Source organism: Clinocottus analis, unplaced genomic scaffold, assembly GCF_023055335.1.
Source record: "Clinocottus analis isolate CAN_PGR_092001 unplaced genomic scaffold, fCliAna1.0.p SCAF_28, whole genome shotgun sequence".
In the NCBI taxonomy this organism is placed as follows: Eukaryota; Metazoa; Chordata; class Actinopteri; order Perciformes; family Cottidae; genus Clinocottus; species Clinocottus analis.
In genome coordinates this window covers 2,660,782-2,679,042 of record NW_027176020.1, presented here as the reverse complement: position 1 = coordinate 2,679,042, position 18,261 = coordinate 2,660,782, and the positions used below count along the sequence as shown (strand labels likewise).

The following is an 18,261-nucleotide window of genomic DNA, read 5'->3' as shown; positions in this document are numbered from 1 at the left end:
ACACCTAGTGGTCCGGGAAGCTGCGAAGAGTGAAAAAAGGATGCAGAGGACGTGTGTGAAAAGTGTGTTTATTGAAGGAAACAAGGCAGCGTAAAAGGACACTATAAATACGGCTCATTGCATCACATCGGTCAACAAACTGGGATAAAGTGCAGCCAACGCTTTTGGTCGTGTGACAATTTATCATTTTAAGGATTTCCACTTTTTTTTTTTTTTTAAACTACAGAAGATTGTCCTGTCCCTTCATGGCTGGGTGTAGCGCAAGTATTTCTTCCCAGAAGGCACCTCTTTGGTGGTCACGCCGTTTGGGAAGAGAACAGCGGCTTCCGCCTCAGAGAGCGAAGGGATGACCATGACTTTCTCACCCACCTGGAGGAAAACCACAAGGAGGCGTGTTACAGGAGCGGCAGACAGTTAGCTGCACTGTGATGATGCGTCTACCGGTTACCTTCCAGTCGACGGGCGTGGCCACTTTCTTCTGTGCCGTCAGCTGCAGAGAGTCGATCACTCGGAGCAGCTCGTCAAAGTTCCTCCCCGTGGTGGCGGGGTAGAGGATGGACAGCTTCAGCTTCTTGTCCGGCCCGATCACAAAGACCTGAGGGGGGTTCAGATGTCACAGGGTCAACATAGCACCAGAATATGCTTTGTGTTTTTAAATATATATGTAAAAAAAGAAACATAGTTGTATGCATGTATATATGCACGTGTGTATGTCTGCATTTATGCATGTTTGTATGCATGTCTGTATGTATGTATACATGTATGTATGCATGCATGCATGTATGTCTGTATGCATGTATGTATGCTTGCATGTATGCATGTATGTGTATGTATAAATGTATGTATGCATGCATGTATGTAATGTAAATTATTGTAAACTACTGGGGGGTCTATGTTTCTACATGAGGATTTCATTAGCGTTCAGCTCAGCAAAGCTCCAAGAGACAGATTTGTTTAGGTGCAAACGCTTCAGAGCGTTGCTCTGATTCGACTGGCCTCCAGCCAAAAGGATGTGGTCGAGTTTGAGAACAAAGACCAAAACCTTTCGCAGGGAAAAAAATACTATCCTGCACAGACTCTTTTTTCTTTCTTTTCTCTTCACCAGCTTTTGGCATCTGTTCATTCTCGATCTCGATGTTGTAGCGACATCGAGTGTTGTTATCTGACAGATAAGAAAAGCGCGTCGGGCTTGGGAGGAGAGTTTCTCACACAGCGGGCGGTGAGCGGCATCCCGTCCTTGTCTCTCTCGTCGGGGTCCAGCATGCCGAGCTGGACGGACAGCTCCCGCTTGTCGTCGGCGATGATGGGGAACGGCAGAGAGGTTTCAGCCGAACTGTTGAACGCCGTCACGTCCTGCGCCGGGGGAAGAGACGGGTTAAAACCTTCATCAGCATTCATTCTCTCCGTCGCTGCAGCACAGGTTGGAGGAGTGACTCGTGACCTTTGACCTTTTAAATTGTAGCGCCAACACTGAACAAACAAATCTAACGCTGGGCTACATTAAAAGTGAATTGAAAGAGGTTCAGGACAACAGGCAGTGACTGAAGCCACAGCTTTACCGCGTCAATCACACATCAGAGGACAAAGGGCAGAGATGTGTGTGTGCACACACACACACACCTTGCTCCAGTTGTGGTGGTCCTCCACGCTGTCGATGGACAAGGCGATCATCTTCACGCCTCGCTTCTTGAACTCGTCGCTGACCCTGGCGGCGCAGGCGAGCTCGGTGGTGCAGACGGGAGTGAAGTCCTTCGGGTGGGAGAACAGGATGCCCCATCTGCCGAGGGAACACACAAACACACACACACACACACACACACACACACACACACATGCATGCATTGGTTTGCGGCTCAGAAACCTCAACGTGGAATACAGTGTTTGAAGGGGGAAGCGGTCACTGTGGCCCAACTCTCATGTATTCCTGTTAAAGACAGAACTCAAGAGTTTAAGGAAGCACACTGAATGACGAAGAGCAAAAGGCCAAACGGAGTTTAAATTATACGTAACGCACATTACATAACATATTTACTCTGTCGTCTACCCGTTCTGTGTTTGCCCGTCTCCTCATTCGGAGCACAGAGAAGTGAGACACCAGAAGAGCAGAGCTGTCTCGTTACAAAGAGAAGGAGAGAAAGACAACAGAAAGTCTCGGTGGAGGAGATTCCAGCCACAGACTGAAACAGCAGGAGTCTGTGACTCTGACAGACTGCAGCTCAGAGTCCAGCTGTTGTGCGTTTACTGAAAAACATCCAGTGGAGAGGGCGGAGGGTCAAAGGTTTTCCTGCCAAAACATTTGCATTGGCTGAGCTTTTTATGAGTTTTTTATATATATATAACTTTTTTTTCTTTCAATAGCTCTTGCACTTTGCCCCCTTTGCTGCTGTAATCCTGTAAATGTCCCCACTGCCGGACGAGTAAAGGAATATCTTACATGGCTTTTTTATAAGGAGAATTCCCCTGGTGATCAGATGACTTTCCTGCCTCACATGCACTATGCAGATGTGTTGGAGCTTATTATCACATGAGGTGGAAGAAACTGGAAAGCTTTGTTCATCACATGCACTGTGATCGCCTGATTATCTGGTGATCAGGAGACCGGCACGCCGTCAAAGGTCCCTGGCTACTGAAATCCTTGTGTGTGTTTTTAAGAATGAACAAAAACAGAAGCTATAAACTTGTATTAAAACAACACATTTGGTCTTTTCTAAAAAGGTGTGTTTCTAAGTGATACTGTTAAAAGTGTTTTTTTTAACAACAACAACCAACAATTGAAACTTGAAACTAGTATTATCATTAGGATGTGACTGAAATGGGTGTGTTCTAGAGTCTAGACCCAGCAGGTTATGTGTGTTTGCAAAGCAGGGCCAATTGCACGGATGCAACACCCTCAGGAAAAGGAAATAGAGCCTAAAATGTACTATCTTTAAGATCAAAAAGAGAAGAAAAGAACCAAATTATTCTGAAAAAAACACCTCGACGACCAGAACAAGTGCGCACATGGAAAAAGCATTCAAATTCCAGCAGATTGTTGGAGCATAATAGTCTGCCTAGATCCAATCCAGGCTGTGCGTGTTCGTGTTTGTGTGTGTTGCACGCAACTGTGCCACTTTCTCTCTGCCGCTACAAAAAAAAGCCAAGTCTCACAGGGCTCCATATCAAAAGGGGCCCGCAAAGGGACAGGTCCAAGATCACACAAAACACACACAATGCCCGGCCTTGTCCTGAATGTGCTTACACCTCAGTAATGAGGGCCAGAAAGAGCGACTATGCAAATAAGTTGCTAGAATGGCTCTACATTTCTCTGATCTATTCAAAAACACAGACTTATGGCACAACATGTATGGTGCATAATCATGTTATAGCCCTACAGAGTCATGCTTGTGTAACCCCCTTCCTGTGTGAAAGCAGATGTCACATCAAGGTCAAGTGACCTGGACTGGTGTGTCTGATGTTCATTAAAAAAACACTAAAAAACATGTGCTTTAGTTTTTTTTTTAGCTCATTAAATCCTTAAAACTCAGATCAGCAGTTAAGCTTCTCAGTCTGACAACAGGCGCATGTGCACAACCGGCTGGAAATCAAACGTTGCACGTGTTAACAAAAATAATTAAAAACTCAAAGAGTAACAACACAATATAGGATGATTGTACGTGGGAGTTTTGGCAGATGTGCACACTCACGAGCTGCCCAGGAAGTCGTGCATCTTGATCCTGCCGATGGTGGTGTCGGCCTCGAAGTTGGGGAACACGTCCCCGAGCAGAAGACCAGGCATGGTGGACTCTTCTCCGCAGCTCGGACACAAGAGAAGGGGTCAAAAAAATAAAGTGTCTGGCTGCCTGAAGCGTGATCAGCGCCTCATGAATGGATCCGGATATGGGCGGGATCAATGTATGTGACGTAGCTCGGCAAACCAGATACGAGAGTATTTTTTATTTATTTTGTATTGAATAAATGTATTAAAACATAAATAAGCATGACACTTCAACAGCAAAATAAAAAACTAAAGCCCAAAAAAAAGGGTCTGGCAGCCTGAAGCGTGATCAGCGCCTCGTAAATAGACCCGGATATGGGCGGGGTCAATGTATGTGACGTAAAAATCATCGCCCAACCAGATTCGAGAGTTTTTTTAAATTTTGTATTAAATAACTTTATTAAAACAAAAATAAACATGACTCTTCAACAGCAAAAAACAACAACAACTAAAGCCAAAATAAAATACAAAAATAGTCTACAGAAGAGTCAGAAGAATCCGGTCTCATAGGAAAAACACTATTACCCAGGTAGCTTTGCGGTTAGAACAACAAAGATGGCGATTCTGTCCAGCGTTCCGGACGTGATATGAATAGTGAAACGTCCAACAGATGAATTAAAGGAGCGCACAGCACTGCAGACAACGGGCAATTCACCACTGCGGGTCCGCTGCATCACACCGGCATATTTATATACACACACACTCACAAAATGCCGTCTCCTAAAGCTAAAAACCCCAGTCGCGGAAGTGGAAGCCCGGTGCTCGGCGGCTCCAACGGCCGCTACGAGTTCATGTCGCTGACGAAGCCGCTGAACCGGTCCTCGGCGCCGCCGCCGCTCCTCCTCCAGCGGCAGGGCTCCGACCCGACCACCGCCCGCCTCCGAGTGTCGGAGAGCCCGACTCGGCGCCGGGGCTCCGGCTCCTCCACGGGCTCGGCGAGCGGCCAGGGCCCGCCGGAGGAGGACGGCTTACGGCTCAACCCTTCCTTCGTGCGGGTGGCGCTCAGCTCGCTTCTCGCCATCGACCTGTGGATGTCCAAGCGGCTCGGGGTGTGCGCCTGCGAGGACTCGTCCTGGGGCAGCGTGCGGCCGCTGATGAAGCTGATCGAGATCTCGGGGCACGGCATCCCCTGGCTGGCGGGCTCCGTCTACTGCCTGTACAAGAGCGACAGCGCTACCGGGCAAGAGGTCATGCTCAACCTTCTCATGGGTAACAACAACAACAAACTATTTGTGTTCCTGCATCTGTTGTCACTGTTATGCACACAGGTTTGTCAGTACCGCTGAGCTCGGATGAGGTAACAATATTTATGTCACACACCCCACCAGCTTCTCCCTCCCATGCACACCTCCTCTATCAGATCCCGCAGTAGAGCCAACCTCCCATGACTATTTATATCAATTTTTCTGACCCATTTTTTCATCCATTTCTGGTTCTCACATGTAGATCACAACTGTTGTTAATTCTGGCCTTGATCCACCTCTTGTTTGCACCTCTGCAGCAAAACAAAACCTAAAAACCTTTAGTGTGTTTGACTCTGACACTTTGAAACCAACTTTCAAGGTGTAAAAGTCTGAAGAGGTCAACACTCCAGGCAAAGGTCACAAGTATTTAGAAAGAAAAATGTTTTAAAAGAGAATTTAGAGCGTATTTAAAGCGCTATATAACATTAAAGTAGTATTATTATAGTTTCTTCCCTCATTAAACCACTTGAGGGTAATATCTTCAATGATTTGGAGAAATTAAGTTTAAAAAATGAGACGTCGCACACACTCTTCTCAAGCAAACCATATGCGCATCCGTCAGCTTACGCTCCAGATTTGCCCGACGTGAACTTTTGATTTGTTTGTCTCTTCTTTAACCGGGTCATTGGATGTTTTTCTCAGGGTGTTGGGTTGTTTGAGCGACAGGTGACGGGTAATTTCATACAACAGTTTACACATAGAGGCAAGTGTGTCTCCGTGTGTGTGTGTGATGTCACTTACGTTGGAGAAGATGCGAAGAACTCTCGGTGGTTCGTCAGAGACATGTTTACCGTCGCAATGCAGATCCAAAGCTGAGAAATTGGCAACCAATTCAGACTGACAGTGCACAAAAATGTAGAATGTATTCCTTTTGATGAAACCCTTTCATCGGGGTCCCAGCAGGGATTGTGCTCGATGCAACTCGGCTGTCGCATGAATTTTTCAGCGCTGCAGCCCCTGAGAGCGTAAAGCAGCTAATGCAACATCGCTTCTTATTCCGCCCTTTTTTTTTTAACTTTAAATGAAAGTTGCGGATATAAGCTTCTGCCTTCTAGCTTGGTTCTGATTAGTGTTCACATCCCAGGGAAATAAACTAAGAGGTGACATCATGTTGCATACAATCCCATCTATTTTAGTTGTTGTTGTTGTTGTGTGCATCTCAATGTGTCGCTTCTTCAGTTTTCTATCGGATGAATCTGAACTCCCTTTTTATCGTTTTAGCCCTAACTCCCTTTTAGAAAATGCTCTAAAATTTGACTTTGACTATATTTAATGATACCAGGATCTGTTATTCTTTTAATCAAACTATTGTCTCTCATTCATTTGTGTCATTTAAGGTTTACTGTATGAATCCTCATTGTTAGTTTAAATACTACATTTTTTTTCACTTTTTACTGTTTACACACAGATTTCAGACAATGTTTGGTCATGGAAATTTGGATTAATGTCATAGAAATTTGGTTACAGTCCTGTAAATCTATTTGGCAAAATGGGTATGAACCCTGTATATCTTTTTTGCCGATGGCCGTTGTGTTAATGTGTCACATCTCCCCCTCCTACACCCCCTCCAGGCCTCCTGCTGGACCTGCTCCTGGTCGGCATCGTGAAGGCCGTGGTGCGTCGGCGTCGTCCGTCTCACAACCGCATGGACATGTTCGCCACCTTCTCCGTGGACCGCTACTCCTTCCCGTCCGGCCACGCCACCCGCGCCGCCATGTGCGGCCGCTTCCTGCTGGCCCACCTGGTGCTGGCCGCCCCGCTGAGAGTCCTGGTGCTGCTGTGGGCGGCTCTGGTGGGGCTGAGCCGGGTGATGCTGGGCAGGCACAACGTGACCGACGTGATGTTCGGCTTCTGGATGGGCTACTGCCAGTACAACCTCGTAGAGATGCTGTGGCTCTCGCCTCAAACCCTGCAAGGGCTGCTGGGACAGTTGGCCTAATGTTCAAGGATCAGGGGGGGAGGAAAAAGGAGGAGACATGGCCGTTTGAATCTTGATCGTTAGAGCACCCGCACACCTTTTTGTCCTCTTTAGACGGATGCATCACGTTGTCTTTGGACTGGAGAGCTCCATCGAACGCAGCTTCGTTCTGCTGGTATCTGACCTTCACAGGCACATCGAGTAGGAGTCGTTGGTTTTGCGTACGCTCAATGTCGGCCCGCTCAACGAGGGATTCACTCTGGTTTTGGAACGAGCGTCGTCCGCTTGCCGTTTTGACCTCGTTACATCCGCAGACTCATTCTCACAGCTTCCTCTCGGAACGGCCACGCGTGACACCGCTGCGTTTTTCCAAGAGTTCGGTGCTCAGAAAATGTCCCGAACGCGGCTTAAAAAAAAAGAAGAAAAAAGACTAGCACACACTTGCAATGGGGTCATAATGGGTTATTTTTGTACGAGTTTACACCATGTTTTAATTTTTGAACCCTTCTCATTGTGCTTTAAGTTCAAGAGCCTCACGAGTAGTAGAATAGTTCAGCACTTTGATTCACAAAAGACCCGGAGGAACCGGTTCTTCCAGGTTCACTAGTCATGATTTAAACTGCAAGCATGCTTTTGTTGCCGAGGGGAGTAGTGCTTTTGATCCCTCGAGGGATCTGACTTGAAAAAAAACGTCCCTTTGCGAGGGGGTTACACAACATTTTTTAACTCTGCGGACGCTAACAGGAGGAGAACTTTGAGGAGTTGCATGTCGGTTCTCCTGCAAAGAGAAACGTGCACAGAGTAGGTAAAAGATCCAACTGTTCAGCGCCAGCTGATGGACTGTACTTGTACTGTTGCAACAGATTTCCACCTGCCCTCAGCTGTCCTCACCTGTCCTCACCTGCCCTCACCTGTCCTCACCTGTCCTCAGCTGCCCTGGTCAGTTCATACTTCTGTCGCTCACACTCAGAACTGACCTTTTACGTCAACAGGATTACACTTTACATGGTTTCAACGAGACTCCTTTTAACTTGACTTTTTAACAATTTACGTAATTTATTGACCGACCATTCCTTTCTGTTCTATGACATTCGTCACTGTTTTAAAGAATCAACCAAAGTATGTCACACATCGAGTCGACCGACATTCGTCACTTCCTGGACTGGACTATCAGAAATGTATATTTGCTTTGGTACTTTTATAGATTTGCTGTTATACTAACAAAAAAACAACAACTATGATTCATTTACAATACATAGTCGGGTCTTTACTGCGGAAGAGAGAAGAGGATTTCAGAAAAATACATTTTTATTTTTGTCAGGAGCCTTTTCTTGTTGTTGTAATACTAATTTCAGCCACAAGAGGCTAATCCGCACCTCTACTCTATGTACGAAATAGTGATTTAAAATACCTTTATAGCCAAAGATGTAACTTTAATGTTACATAACTTGCATTATTATATGTACCTTGTGTTTAGTGTGAATGGAAAAAAATGTAAAAACCCACTTGAAAGCAAACTTGAATTTATTTTATTCCTCTTTAAAACTCGGCGTATTTGAGTCTCTTGTGGACGAAATGAGTATTACAACAACAGGCTTTACCTGCCAAAACCTATTTTATTTTATTTCAGTTTTTTCAAAATAAAACACCGGACTGAAAACTATTTCCGTCAGACTCCGAGAACATTGATCACCAGGATCACTTCATGTCTCACCTGTCACTCAGGGCTCTACAATTTAGAACATTACAACATTACATTTGCTATCAATCAAATTTTTTGGCAGTGATCCATATGTGGAACAAGGTGTATGTACTCAAGCTCTACCTAAAGCCCGGGGCGGAGGGACGTCGAGAACATACAGTCCCTTAAATGTATGAGTACATATTGAGTCACCGGCTCTGACTGAAGAACATATGAGTTCAGGTCACGACCTCACCTGTTGAAGCTCAACGCAAGCAGATATAGAAGTACTGGGACTTAAAAAAATACTTTATTACGAATATTACTTTAGTTTACACAGTTGTGAATCAATTCAACGACATCTTTCTTTTTATTGTCTCTTAAAATCTGATGTGGGTGATTTAATAAAACAAAAAAACCTTTGTTAGAGTGGATTAAGGGGACTTTAAATTAAAAAAGGGCACTTTAAATCATTCCCCACTGTGAAAACACGACTAAAGACAATACTTCCTGTTTCACAGAGTACCTTTCATTCCTTAACTGAGACAATCTGAGAAACGTTTAACCAGAATGTGTAACTACGCCAGATGAACCGTCTCCTCTCGGTTCAGTGAAGACCTGAAGACGGAGAGAACTTTCTTGCCATTTCGATTCTGATCCGCAAACTCTGAGCAGCCAGATCTTCCCACAAGTTAATGTTTGAAGGTGAAGCGACACTTTGGCCCACTGAGCTGCTCTCGGGCCCAAATGTTCAAGACCGTGTGTGTCTGTGGGTCAGTAGTTGCTGCTCCTCGTGACCTCTAATTGAATTGCATTGATTTTCAACGCCGGCGTTCCAGATGTTGTAGCGCGGACGTTAGCGCCGCCACGGCGTGGGCCGTAGCATGCGGATTGTTGTGGTAAACTTCTATGAAGAGGGCAGATGATGCGTCATTTAACCAACGAAACGTGAACTCACAAGTGTAGTCTGATTATTGTCAGATAAGTAGCATCACACGCACCTGTTGAGCTGAATTTCTCTTTGTTTTATTTACCGTAAAAGTCGGGTTACAAGCCGCTGCTAGCTTCGTAGTAGCTCGCTATCTATCCCGCTGTAGCCAGCTAGCACTGCTGCTAGCTCTCCACTAGCACTGCTACTAGCTCTCCACTAGCAGTGCTGCTAGCACTGCTGCTAGCTCTCCGCTAGCACTGCTGCTAGGGGAACGTTGGCAGCTAGCTCTGCTTGCGCTGCTGCTAGCACTTTTGCTAGCATAGGGGACGCGGGTAGCAGTGCTAGCTTGCTGCTTGTAACCCGGCTTTTACAGTATTTTTTATTGTGCGCTCCGTCCGCAGATTATTTAGTAAATTTGCACATTAGCTGGCTCTGTCTCGCTCGCTGTAAACGTTGCATCTTGACGCTGACGAGTGCAGCCTGACTTGTGTTTTGTTTGGTATGATTTGTTTATTGATTGAAGAACTAGGATGAGATGTGGACGTGTAGTTTCTGTGTAGATGTGTGAACTTTCAGCCTGTTCTCTTGGATGCAGGAGTCCCATCGTAGACGCTCTGCAATAATTGACGAATAACCTTCCCAGTGCGTTTGATACACGACTTTTACATTTATTGTTTATTTGCCTTCTGTTGAAATCTTAATATGCTGGACGGTGATCTCTATGACCAAATATATTTTTATTTTCATGATGGATTTTTGTTGTTTTTACATACTATACTTGCATATTACAGAATATATTTGACACTTGGAGCTTCCTCGCTCTGAGACTCATTTCTCTTCTCTTTCCCACTTTCCTGTCTTCTGGTGCACGATCAAATATTAATATACAGATATATGTTTATAAAAAGATTCAGGACATTCCACCTGTTGCGTAAATGTCACATCCATCTTGCACTTTGTCCAACATGAAGCCAGCTGCCATACATTTCACTACGATGCATTTTTGCCTGTGTTGGAAGAAAAACGTATGTATCCTTAATCAGTTACTGTTTCACTGTTGTATTCAGACTTCTCATCGAACTGTCTCTGTCTAATCTTACACACAAACTCAGCATGTCTCCTGATAGCAGTGAGACTCTGTGGATCTGTAGGTTTCTGTCTGAAGGAACGAGCAGTTCCTTTGTTATCATACGACCATTTCTTGCAAACCTGCTCTATAGGACGAGGGGAAAGGTTCCCGATTAGCCGGGTTTCTGTGAGTGGGTCATGATGTGTAGTCAAGAGGTGGTTCTTTGAGAGATCTTGGATATGCAACGCGTCTATAACGTTGTACTTTTGACTCTGCTCCTTCCTTGCAACGAATACATGTTCCTGTTTTAACGATTTTACTCCACAAAGGGGTCGAGTGAAGTTTTTGAACAGCCTGCTATATTCTCTAAATTATATTGTGTGTCTCCTGTGTGGACCTTATTCTTACTGGATGTAAATATGCCTGTGCGGTAATGTGATTACACCGTGTTGATTGATGTTCAGTAGATTTGAATGTGCTGCTCAATATTCCCAGAAAGGGTTGTTTTTGAATGATTTTGATTGTAATGATTTCTAATTAAATTGGGAATTAATCTGAAACTGTCTCACTCGTGGTGTATCGACGCTCACAGAGGTCATAACTCCTCCCTGGTTACTCATCGGCTGACGTCACAAATTGAACTTTAATCAATCCATCCCGCTGGATTCGGTTAAATACATTTCAACTCTGCAGATTACAGTTTAAGGACGGGGTTAGAAGAGGAGAAAAAAGCCGAAGGGACCGAACGTTTTTGGTGACCGCCTCTGTAAAGGTTTGCGCTCGTCATCTCACTTTCACAAGTTACCAAGACAAAAGAATCAAGGTTAAAAAAAAAGAGCTGCTACACTTGTTTTTCTACTATATTTCAATGCAGAATTAAAACATTTTGTGTGCTATTTAAGTGATATATGCTGTGGCCTAATTATGTGCATATTAATATTACTGCAAAATGAGCTAAATATATCATTTTTACTTTGCACATTTTCCTGAAACCTGCACAGTTTTTAGCTTAAAACATCACCGTCGAAGATTGTTTCACTGTAAAGAAGTATTTCTACCTCCAGGAACTGAGAGCGGGTTATGACAGAACCAAAGTTTAGGGATTGAGAAGTCAGTGCATAAGAGCGACGTGACACTGCTTCATGCCGTAAGCAGATGGGAGATGCTACGATAACTGATCTACTTTCTCTGTGCAAATGTTGTTGAAAGACTCATTTTAAATGGCAACGGGAGGCGTCGCCCCCTGCTGGCACGCTGAAAGAATGCAAGTTTAAGTTGCTTCATTGCCGGTTTAACACTCCACGTCCAACACTTGATCTTGTGGTCAGTTACAGTTGACTAATGTGTGTAAACTTGTTGTGAACTCATGAAACTGCTCCTTTGCTGCATCTATATTGGTTGATGGGGCCAAACCACTCAGATGTCAGTAAAACATTGTATTTTCGCGTCGGCGTATTTATGATTGATTGAATCAACGAGGTCAAAATAAAATAAATGAGTCATGGTCTGGTTTTTTTTCTTTAATCTGCTTCCTGTTGGGTTCTTTTGCCAGTTAGGCCCAATCTGTTTGACGTCAATATTTCCTTTGTGCAATAATGTTCATTAAAACGTTCGGTCTCAACGAAGAGCCTCGCTTGTTTTGTTCTTCCTGATGCTTCTTGTTATTGAGAATGAGAACTTGTTCAGTGACAGTTTGTTCATTTCATTTTGTATTCTTTTTTAAAAATGTACACCGACATCTGGAGGTAAAATCATTAATCAGGACATTTATTCGTCGCAAGGAAGGAGCAAAGAACTCCATTTTTAAATAGCTTATGGACTCATGGACTATTATAACATTGGATTTTCTCATTCTTTCAGACATAAACATACAGATTACTCAATCTCGTGGCTATCAGGAGACACAACAAGTTTGTTTTCATGCGAGCAGAGCGAACAAAGAATGCATTAAGCGCCTTTCCTTTGCATTTAGATCATTTGAACAGCTCTTATCATGGCAGCCACTTCAATACTTCGGTGTACTCAGTGAGGAACCTTCTTCATTAAAAGGTTTTACTTCCTGGTTTTTGGTGCTTTCCTTCCGGTTTCTTCCCCACCTGGGTTTGATGAGGTCATTATCTAGTCTCAGATCCTCTCCTTGTTTTAAGAAGCCCATTCTGTCACAGAGTTAGTGTCCCAATGTTTTGAGGTTGGTTTTTGTTGCCCTGAAATCCTTCAACACACCTTGCTGCCTCCTCATCAGTGTTTTTTCCTCTGCGTTTCTGTCCAAACCTGCACAGTTCTTCAGTGTCTGAAAAAGCGTCTCGACGCGTCTTCACAAAACATTTCCAGCCCAGGCAACGGGGTTAAAGTGTCACATCATTTACCTAAAGTCCCGCCTCCTCCACTCTGCAAAAACTGATATGAAGCAGCCGGTTATGTGAGGTTAAAGGCTCTTTAGCGTTCGACCAGAGCAGCACAGGACCTGAAACCGGCGCACTGCAGAAGGTGAGAGCAATCTTTCTTGAACAAAACTCAAACCTGTGAAGCCTGTGTAATCACACAGGCTGGAAATGTGTCAGGGATTATTTCTGTCATGTTGACAGACGCTGATCTCAAATCAGGGCTGTTTAGCACTTCGGGGATGGGCATTAGGTGCAAAGGGGCAGGTATGAAGCTCATGTCAACACCTGAAACGGCTGCAGTAGACTCGAGTGACATGAGGATAGACTGGGAACCTTGTGTGTCACTCGATATCTTTACTGGCTGCTGGTCTTTAGGATCCCCAGTAGATGAAACAAATCCATCGGACATGAAGCAGTGTTTCCTCTCCCTCCCCTTTTGCATCAGATCGCAACTGAATTACTTTCCTAAAGAACCGTGATCTTTTATTAAACAAACTGAATGCACTCGTGTTATTGATCTTATCTACACAACGGCATGTAGCTTCATTGGCTCTACTGCGCCATCAAGTGGACAACGCATGTAAAACGGGCAGCGTGGTTATAACGACGCCATGACTTTGGCGTTGAGAACTGAAATTTGATTGGTCTGAATGGCTGCCGTCTCTGTGTCCGGCATCCAGTCCTTGTGGCACGGCTGATGACTACCGGTCTTGTTTCCTCAGCGATTGGCTATGGTTCGGCGTGTGGCGGTGGTCGGCGCGGGCAATTCTGGTCTAGTTTCGATCAAGACCTGCGTTGCCGAAGGCCTGGAGCCCGTCTGCTTTGAAAGCAGTGATGACATCGGCGGCCTGTGGAGGTATAAGGTGAGTGAAGCGAGCGCCAGACATATTAGTCACGTTGCCAGTTCAGGATTTGTCTGATGACGACTAACAGCCAACAGGCCACCGTGAGGCCACCGTGATGTCATGGAGGGAGATGATCTTATTGCCGTCGTGTCTCGTTTCCCTTCAGGAGTCTCCTGAGCCGGAGCGGTCCAGCATCTATCGCTCCTTGGTGGTCAACACCTCCAAGGAGATGATGTGTTTCAGTGACTTCCCGATGCCTGACGACTATCCAAACTACATGCACAACTCCCAGCTGCTGCGGTACTTCCGGCTCTACGCCGACCACTTTGACCTGCTCCCATACATCCGTTTCCAGGTCGTCGAGCCGCCAGCTTCTCTGCCTCGTTCTCAAGTTTGCGTAAAGTCAAATTGGGATTAAAAGTGTGTGTTTGTGTTTATTTGAACTCCCTTCAGACCTCAGTGAGGAGTGTCACACAGAGGCCCGACTTCTCGGTGTCCGGTCAGTGGGACATAGTGACCGTGAACGGGGATGGAGACGAGGAGAGTCACGTGTTTGATGCCGTTCTGGTGTGCTCGGGCCACTACACCGAACCGGTCTTACCCATGTCAGACTTTCCAGGTCCGTAAACGAGTGGATAGCGCTTGATTTTTTTCGATTGACGGAGGAGGAAAGTGGGTCGATTTGCCCATTCTTTGCGAGGACCTCTTGCAGTTTGCTTTGATCCGTTGCAACATCTGCATCTCTCCAGGAAACGAGGAGTTTTCTGGCCGGTGTCTTCACAGCGTGGAATATAAAGACGCAGATGCCTACAGAGGAAAGAGGGCGGTGGTGGTCGGCATCGGCAACTCTGGAGGAGATATCGCGGTGGAGATCAGTCGCTCTGCAGAGAAGGTGGTGAAACCTTCGAGAAGGACATTCGCTAAGAAGTTAGCTGATGTAAAATAGTGTTACGCCCACAGAAGATGGCACCGTCTGTTCACATCCCGTGTTTCTACTCTCTCCGGCAGACATTTCTCAGCACACGCCATGGGTCCTGGGTGATGGGCAGGATGTCCAGTCATGGTCTTCCCTTGGACATGATCCGGGTCTCCAGACTCAACAAAACCCTCTCGCTGCTTCTCCCCAAGTCGCTGCTCAACTGGGCAATTGAGCGAAGACTCAACAGCAAATACGACCACAGGCTGTACGCCCTGAAGCCCAAACACAGGTGAGGCGCTTTGAACCTTTGGCTCATTGGTGCACGCACACGAATCCCCGTAATCAGTGATTATCATCAGAGTGCGTCTGGCTTTCAGAGTGTTGGACCACAAACCGTTGATCAACGACGAGCTTCCCGGTCGAATCCTCCAGGGAGCGCTGGTCATGAAACCCAACGTGAGAGGATTCACGGCGTCCGGGGTCGTATTTGAAGACGGCACCGTGGAGGAGGACGTGGACGCCGTGGTCTTCTGTACTGGTTATAAGGGAAACTTCCCATTCCTGCCAGCAGCTGTAACCGAGGGGCCTCGCAGAGAGCTGACGTTGTACAAGTGAGCCAGCGATAGATGGAGATTTGTAAATCTGTTGCCAATCTTAACTTCAGTAAATCAGTTTTTATGATAAGTTACTCCACATTACACATTTAAAAACTGATTTACTGAAGGTATCAAGGTCCCATATTGAGTTACATGAGCAGATCTTCTCTTGTTACTGTGTAAAGAACCTTTTTTTCCTCCAGAAAGTTAAACTATTTCCTTAAATAGATTTTTTTAAAGCCTCTTTAAATGCAATTTGACAAATTCATCCTTTTGATCTATTTTATACAGTTTAATGAGGCCAACATGAAGTGTGTGCTGTCCCATAATAACCACTAAGTCTGACACAAAAGCAGAATGGAGCTTGTATGTGTTTTGCATATTTTGAGGGACGCATCATGACTTATTTGTGTGTTATTGTAATGTGACATTCTTGTTTTTAAAAGGCTTTTTAACATTGCAGGTTACTGTTTCCTCCTTCTCTCTCTCAACAACCCACGCTGGCCATTCTGGGTGTTTTGAACACTAGAGGACCGATCATGCCCGTAGTAGAAATGCAGGCGCGCTGGGCTGTGAAGGTCTTTGCCGGTAAACAGATTTAAATATCAACAGACTTTAAATAAAAGGAAGGAAATATGTCAGTGTGTTTTTACCTCTAAAGGTTTGAGCCGCCTGCCACCGGAGGAGAAAATGCTGGAGGTCATTGACAGAGAGAGGAAGAGGAACATGAAAAGGTAGACAACATCATCATCATCATGCATTCACATTCAACTGATCAAATGAAGAAAAAGCTCCATTTTTGGTTCAAATATGTTGTTGGAAAGAAAACATTTGAAGGAGTCTGCTTGTCTTCCTCAGCTATCCCTGCCCACGAAAGGCGGCTCTGTGGGTAGATTACATCCCTTACCTGGATTTCATGGCTGAGGAGGTGAGCTCGGTTCCTTTCGTTCTGCATTTGTAAGACTCAACCGTCGTGACGGACTTCCGTTCGCAGGTCGGGGTGCGACCCAACCTCCTGGGACTCCTGCTGAGAGACCCTGTGCTCTGGGTCAAGGTCTTCTTGGGCCCCTGCACGCCGTATCAGTATCGCCTCGCGGGGCCCGGGCGGTGGGCCGGAGCCCGCCGGGCCATCCTCACCCAGTGGGAGCGGGTGGCCCGGCCCTTCAGAACCCGGCCGGTGCCGGAACCGGAGAGCCGACCCGCCGTGCTCTCTTCCCCCCGGCTGCTCTTGGCTGCGGCAGCGGTGACGATGGCCGTCCTTCTGTCCGAATGCGGCCTCGTTCCAGTTCTGCAGGGTGCGGCTCGGCTCCTGGACAAGACAAAGAGCTTCCTGGGGGACTTCAGAGCGTGGTCACAATAACGGGATCAGATCTCTGGGTCCTAAACAAGACTGCATTGTAATTTCACGCTACAACTATAAGGATCTGTTTTTATAGACGTTGCAATAATGGAAATTGTGACACTATGAATATCATTGAAGCTGATTTTGAAGTCTTTGAAGTCACTTTTCTCCAAAACTATACAGTAAAACCTGATGAACATGTACTTGTTTATGGCAGGTCAGCTTGAACGAGGCTGCATTGTAAGTTCACTTTACAAATTTACAACAACAAAAAAAGAGATAATTCAGAAAAAGTAATAAATCATTTTTACTTTCAGTGCTTTGACAAAAAAAATCTACTGCTTTCATTTATACTTTTCCTTGATTTAGAATCTAAATTCAGGACTTTTACTTGCTGGAGTGTTTTCACGGGAGAGTATTACTTTTATAAGTATTGGTGCAGAAGCAATGACACAGTGAAAATCACAAAAAAAGCCGTTCCAACTTGCTCAATATTAATGTCTTGTATGGTGGGTTTGGTACACAAAAGGGAAGTACCAGAACACACACTGTACTGCTGCTGTGTGTGTGAAACCAGGCTTTTCCCCGAGTTGCACATTTTTCTTTAGAGGTTTTGTCCGTTGAAACTGATTTCAGCATTTTAAGTCGATGGCGTCACGTCACGTTGCCGCAACGCGGCTGGAACGACGCCAACGCAGAGAATCTACACCTGCAGCTCCACCTTCTCTGACGTGAAGGCAGTCGGGTTTCTTCAGAGCAATGTGACATCTACAGGCTGATTTATACTCTGGTTTCACGCAGAGACGCAAGCACGTAAGACACGCATGGCCGAGCTTGCGTGGTCAAATCGGCCATTTTGCATGCTTACGTGCGTCACCCCAAAACGCAAGCCCACAAGGCTGTGATTGGTCCTCTAACCGCGTCCTTTCTGAGTCTCGCATTTCCGGTTTCATAGCATAATACCTCTGTTTTTAAAAGCCACAGCAGAAACACGAACAATGGATCCCGTTGAAGAGCGTTTGGCTGAAGAGGTCCACAAATATGAGCGTTTTGATGCCATGCATAATTTTTGCCACGTGCAATAATATTATTCCAAACCTATTGTTCAGTTTTAAGACGTGCCGAACCGAAAAGCCTCGCGCCGAATGGTTCAACACAGATATGTGTAGTGTTACACCCCCGAGCACGCACGAAGGGCGGTTTGTAGACGAGTGTGAAGCTTTCAGGATCAGTAGAGGGTCGACCCACAACAGAGGTACATCTACCTAAAATATCTCAGACAATTGATTTATCAAACTAAAGAAAGGACAAATGCCTCTAAAAATGTGTCCAACATTGCGCAACGTTATGAAACGCCACTACCGATCAACTTGTGGTTTTCTTCTGGCTTCTGCTTTCTGCAGCCGGAGAGGAGGAAGCTGTGACCTTGTGATCTTCATTCTACACAATGAATCACCGTTGATTTCTTAGCTGTTCCTGATTCAAGAGTATCTTTGAATCTGTGATGATTTTACTTTTCATTTCTGTTGTTCTTGTTTTTCCTCTGTGTTCATTGAATGACGATAACGTTGTTGTGAT

General features: G+C 45.4%; 3 protein-coding genes across 3 annotated transcripts; 2 read left to right on the top strand and 1 right to left on the bottom strand.

Moving 5' to 3' along the window:
* Positions 1-49: 49 nt before the first annotated feature.
* prdx6 (peroxiredoxin 6) lies at positions 50-3,951 on the bottom strand. Its single transcript, XM_068593008.1, has 5 exons — positions 3,684-3,951; positions 1,621-1,777; positions 1,210-1,353; positions 449-595; positions 50-369 (listed from the first exon to the last, which is right to left on the bottom strand). Exons 1-5 carry the CDS (start codon positions 3,773-3,775, stop codon positions 244-246), a joined length of 666 nt encoding a protein of 221 aa, XP_068449109.1. The 5' UTR covers positions 3,776-3,951; the 3' UTR covers positions 50-243.
* Positions 3,952-4,304: 353 nt separating this feature from the next.
* plpp6 (phospholipid phosphatase 6) lies at positions 4,305-9,726 on the top strand. The gene is made up of 2 exons (XM_068592698.1): positions 4,305-4,963; positions 6,570-9,726. Exons 1-2 carry the CDS (start codon positions 4,465-4,467, stop codon positions 6,935-6,937), a joined length of 867 nt encoding a protein of 288 aa, XP_068448799.1. The 5' UTR covers positions 4,305-4,464; the 3' UTR covers positions 6,938-9,726.
* A 3,986-nt stretch (positions 9,727-13,712) lies between these two features.
* LOC137795469 (flavin-containing monooxygenase 5-like) lies at positions 13,713-15,038 on the top strand. The gene is made up of 5 exons (XM_068592964.1): positions 13,713-13,844; positions 13,993-14,181; positions 14,280-14,445; positions 14,576-14,718; positions 14,835-15,038. Exons 1-5 carry the CDS (start codon positions 13,713-13,715, stop codon positions 15,036-15,038), a joined length of 834 nt encoding a protein of 277 aa, XP_068449065.1.
* The last annotated feature ends 3,223 nt before the right edge of the window (positions 15,039-18,261 follow it).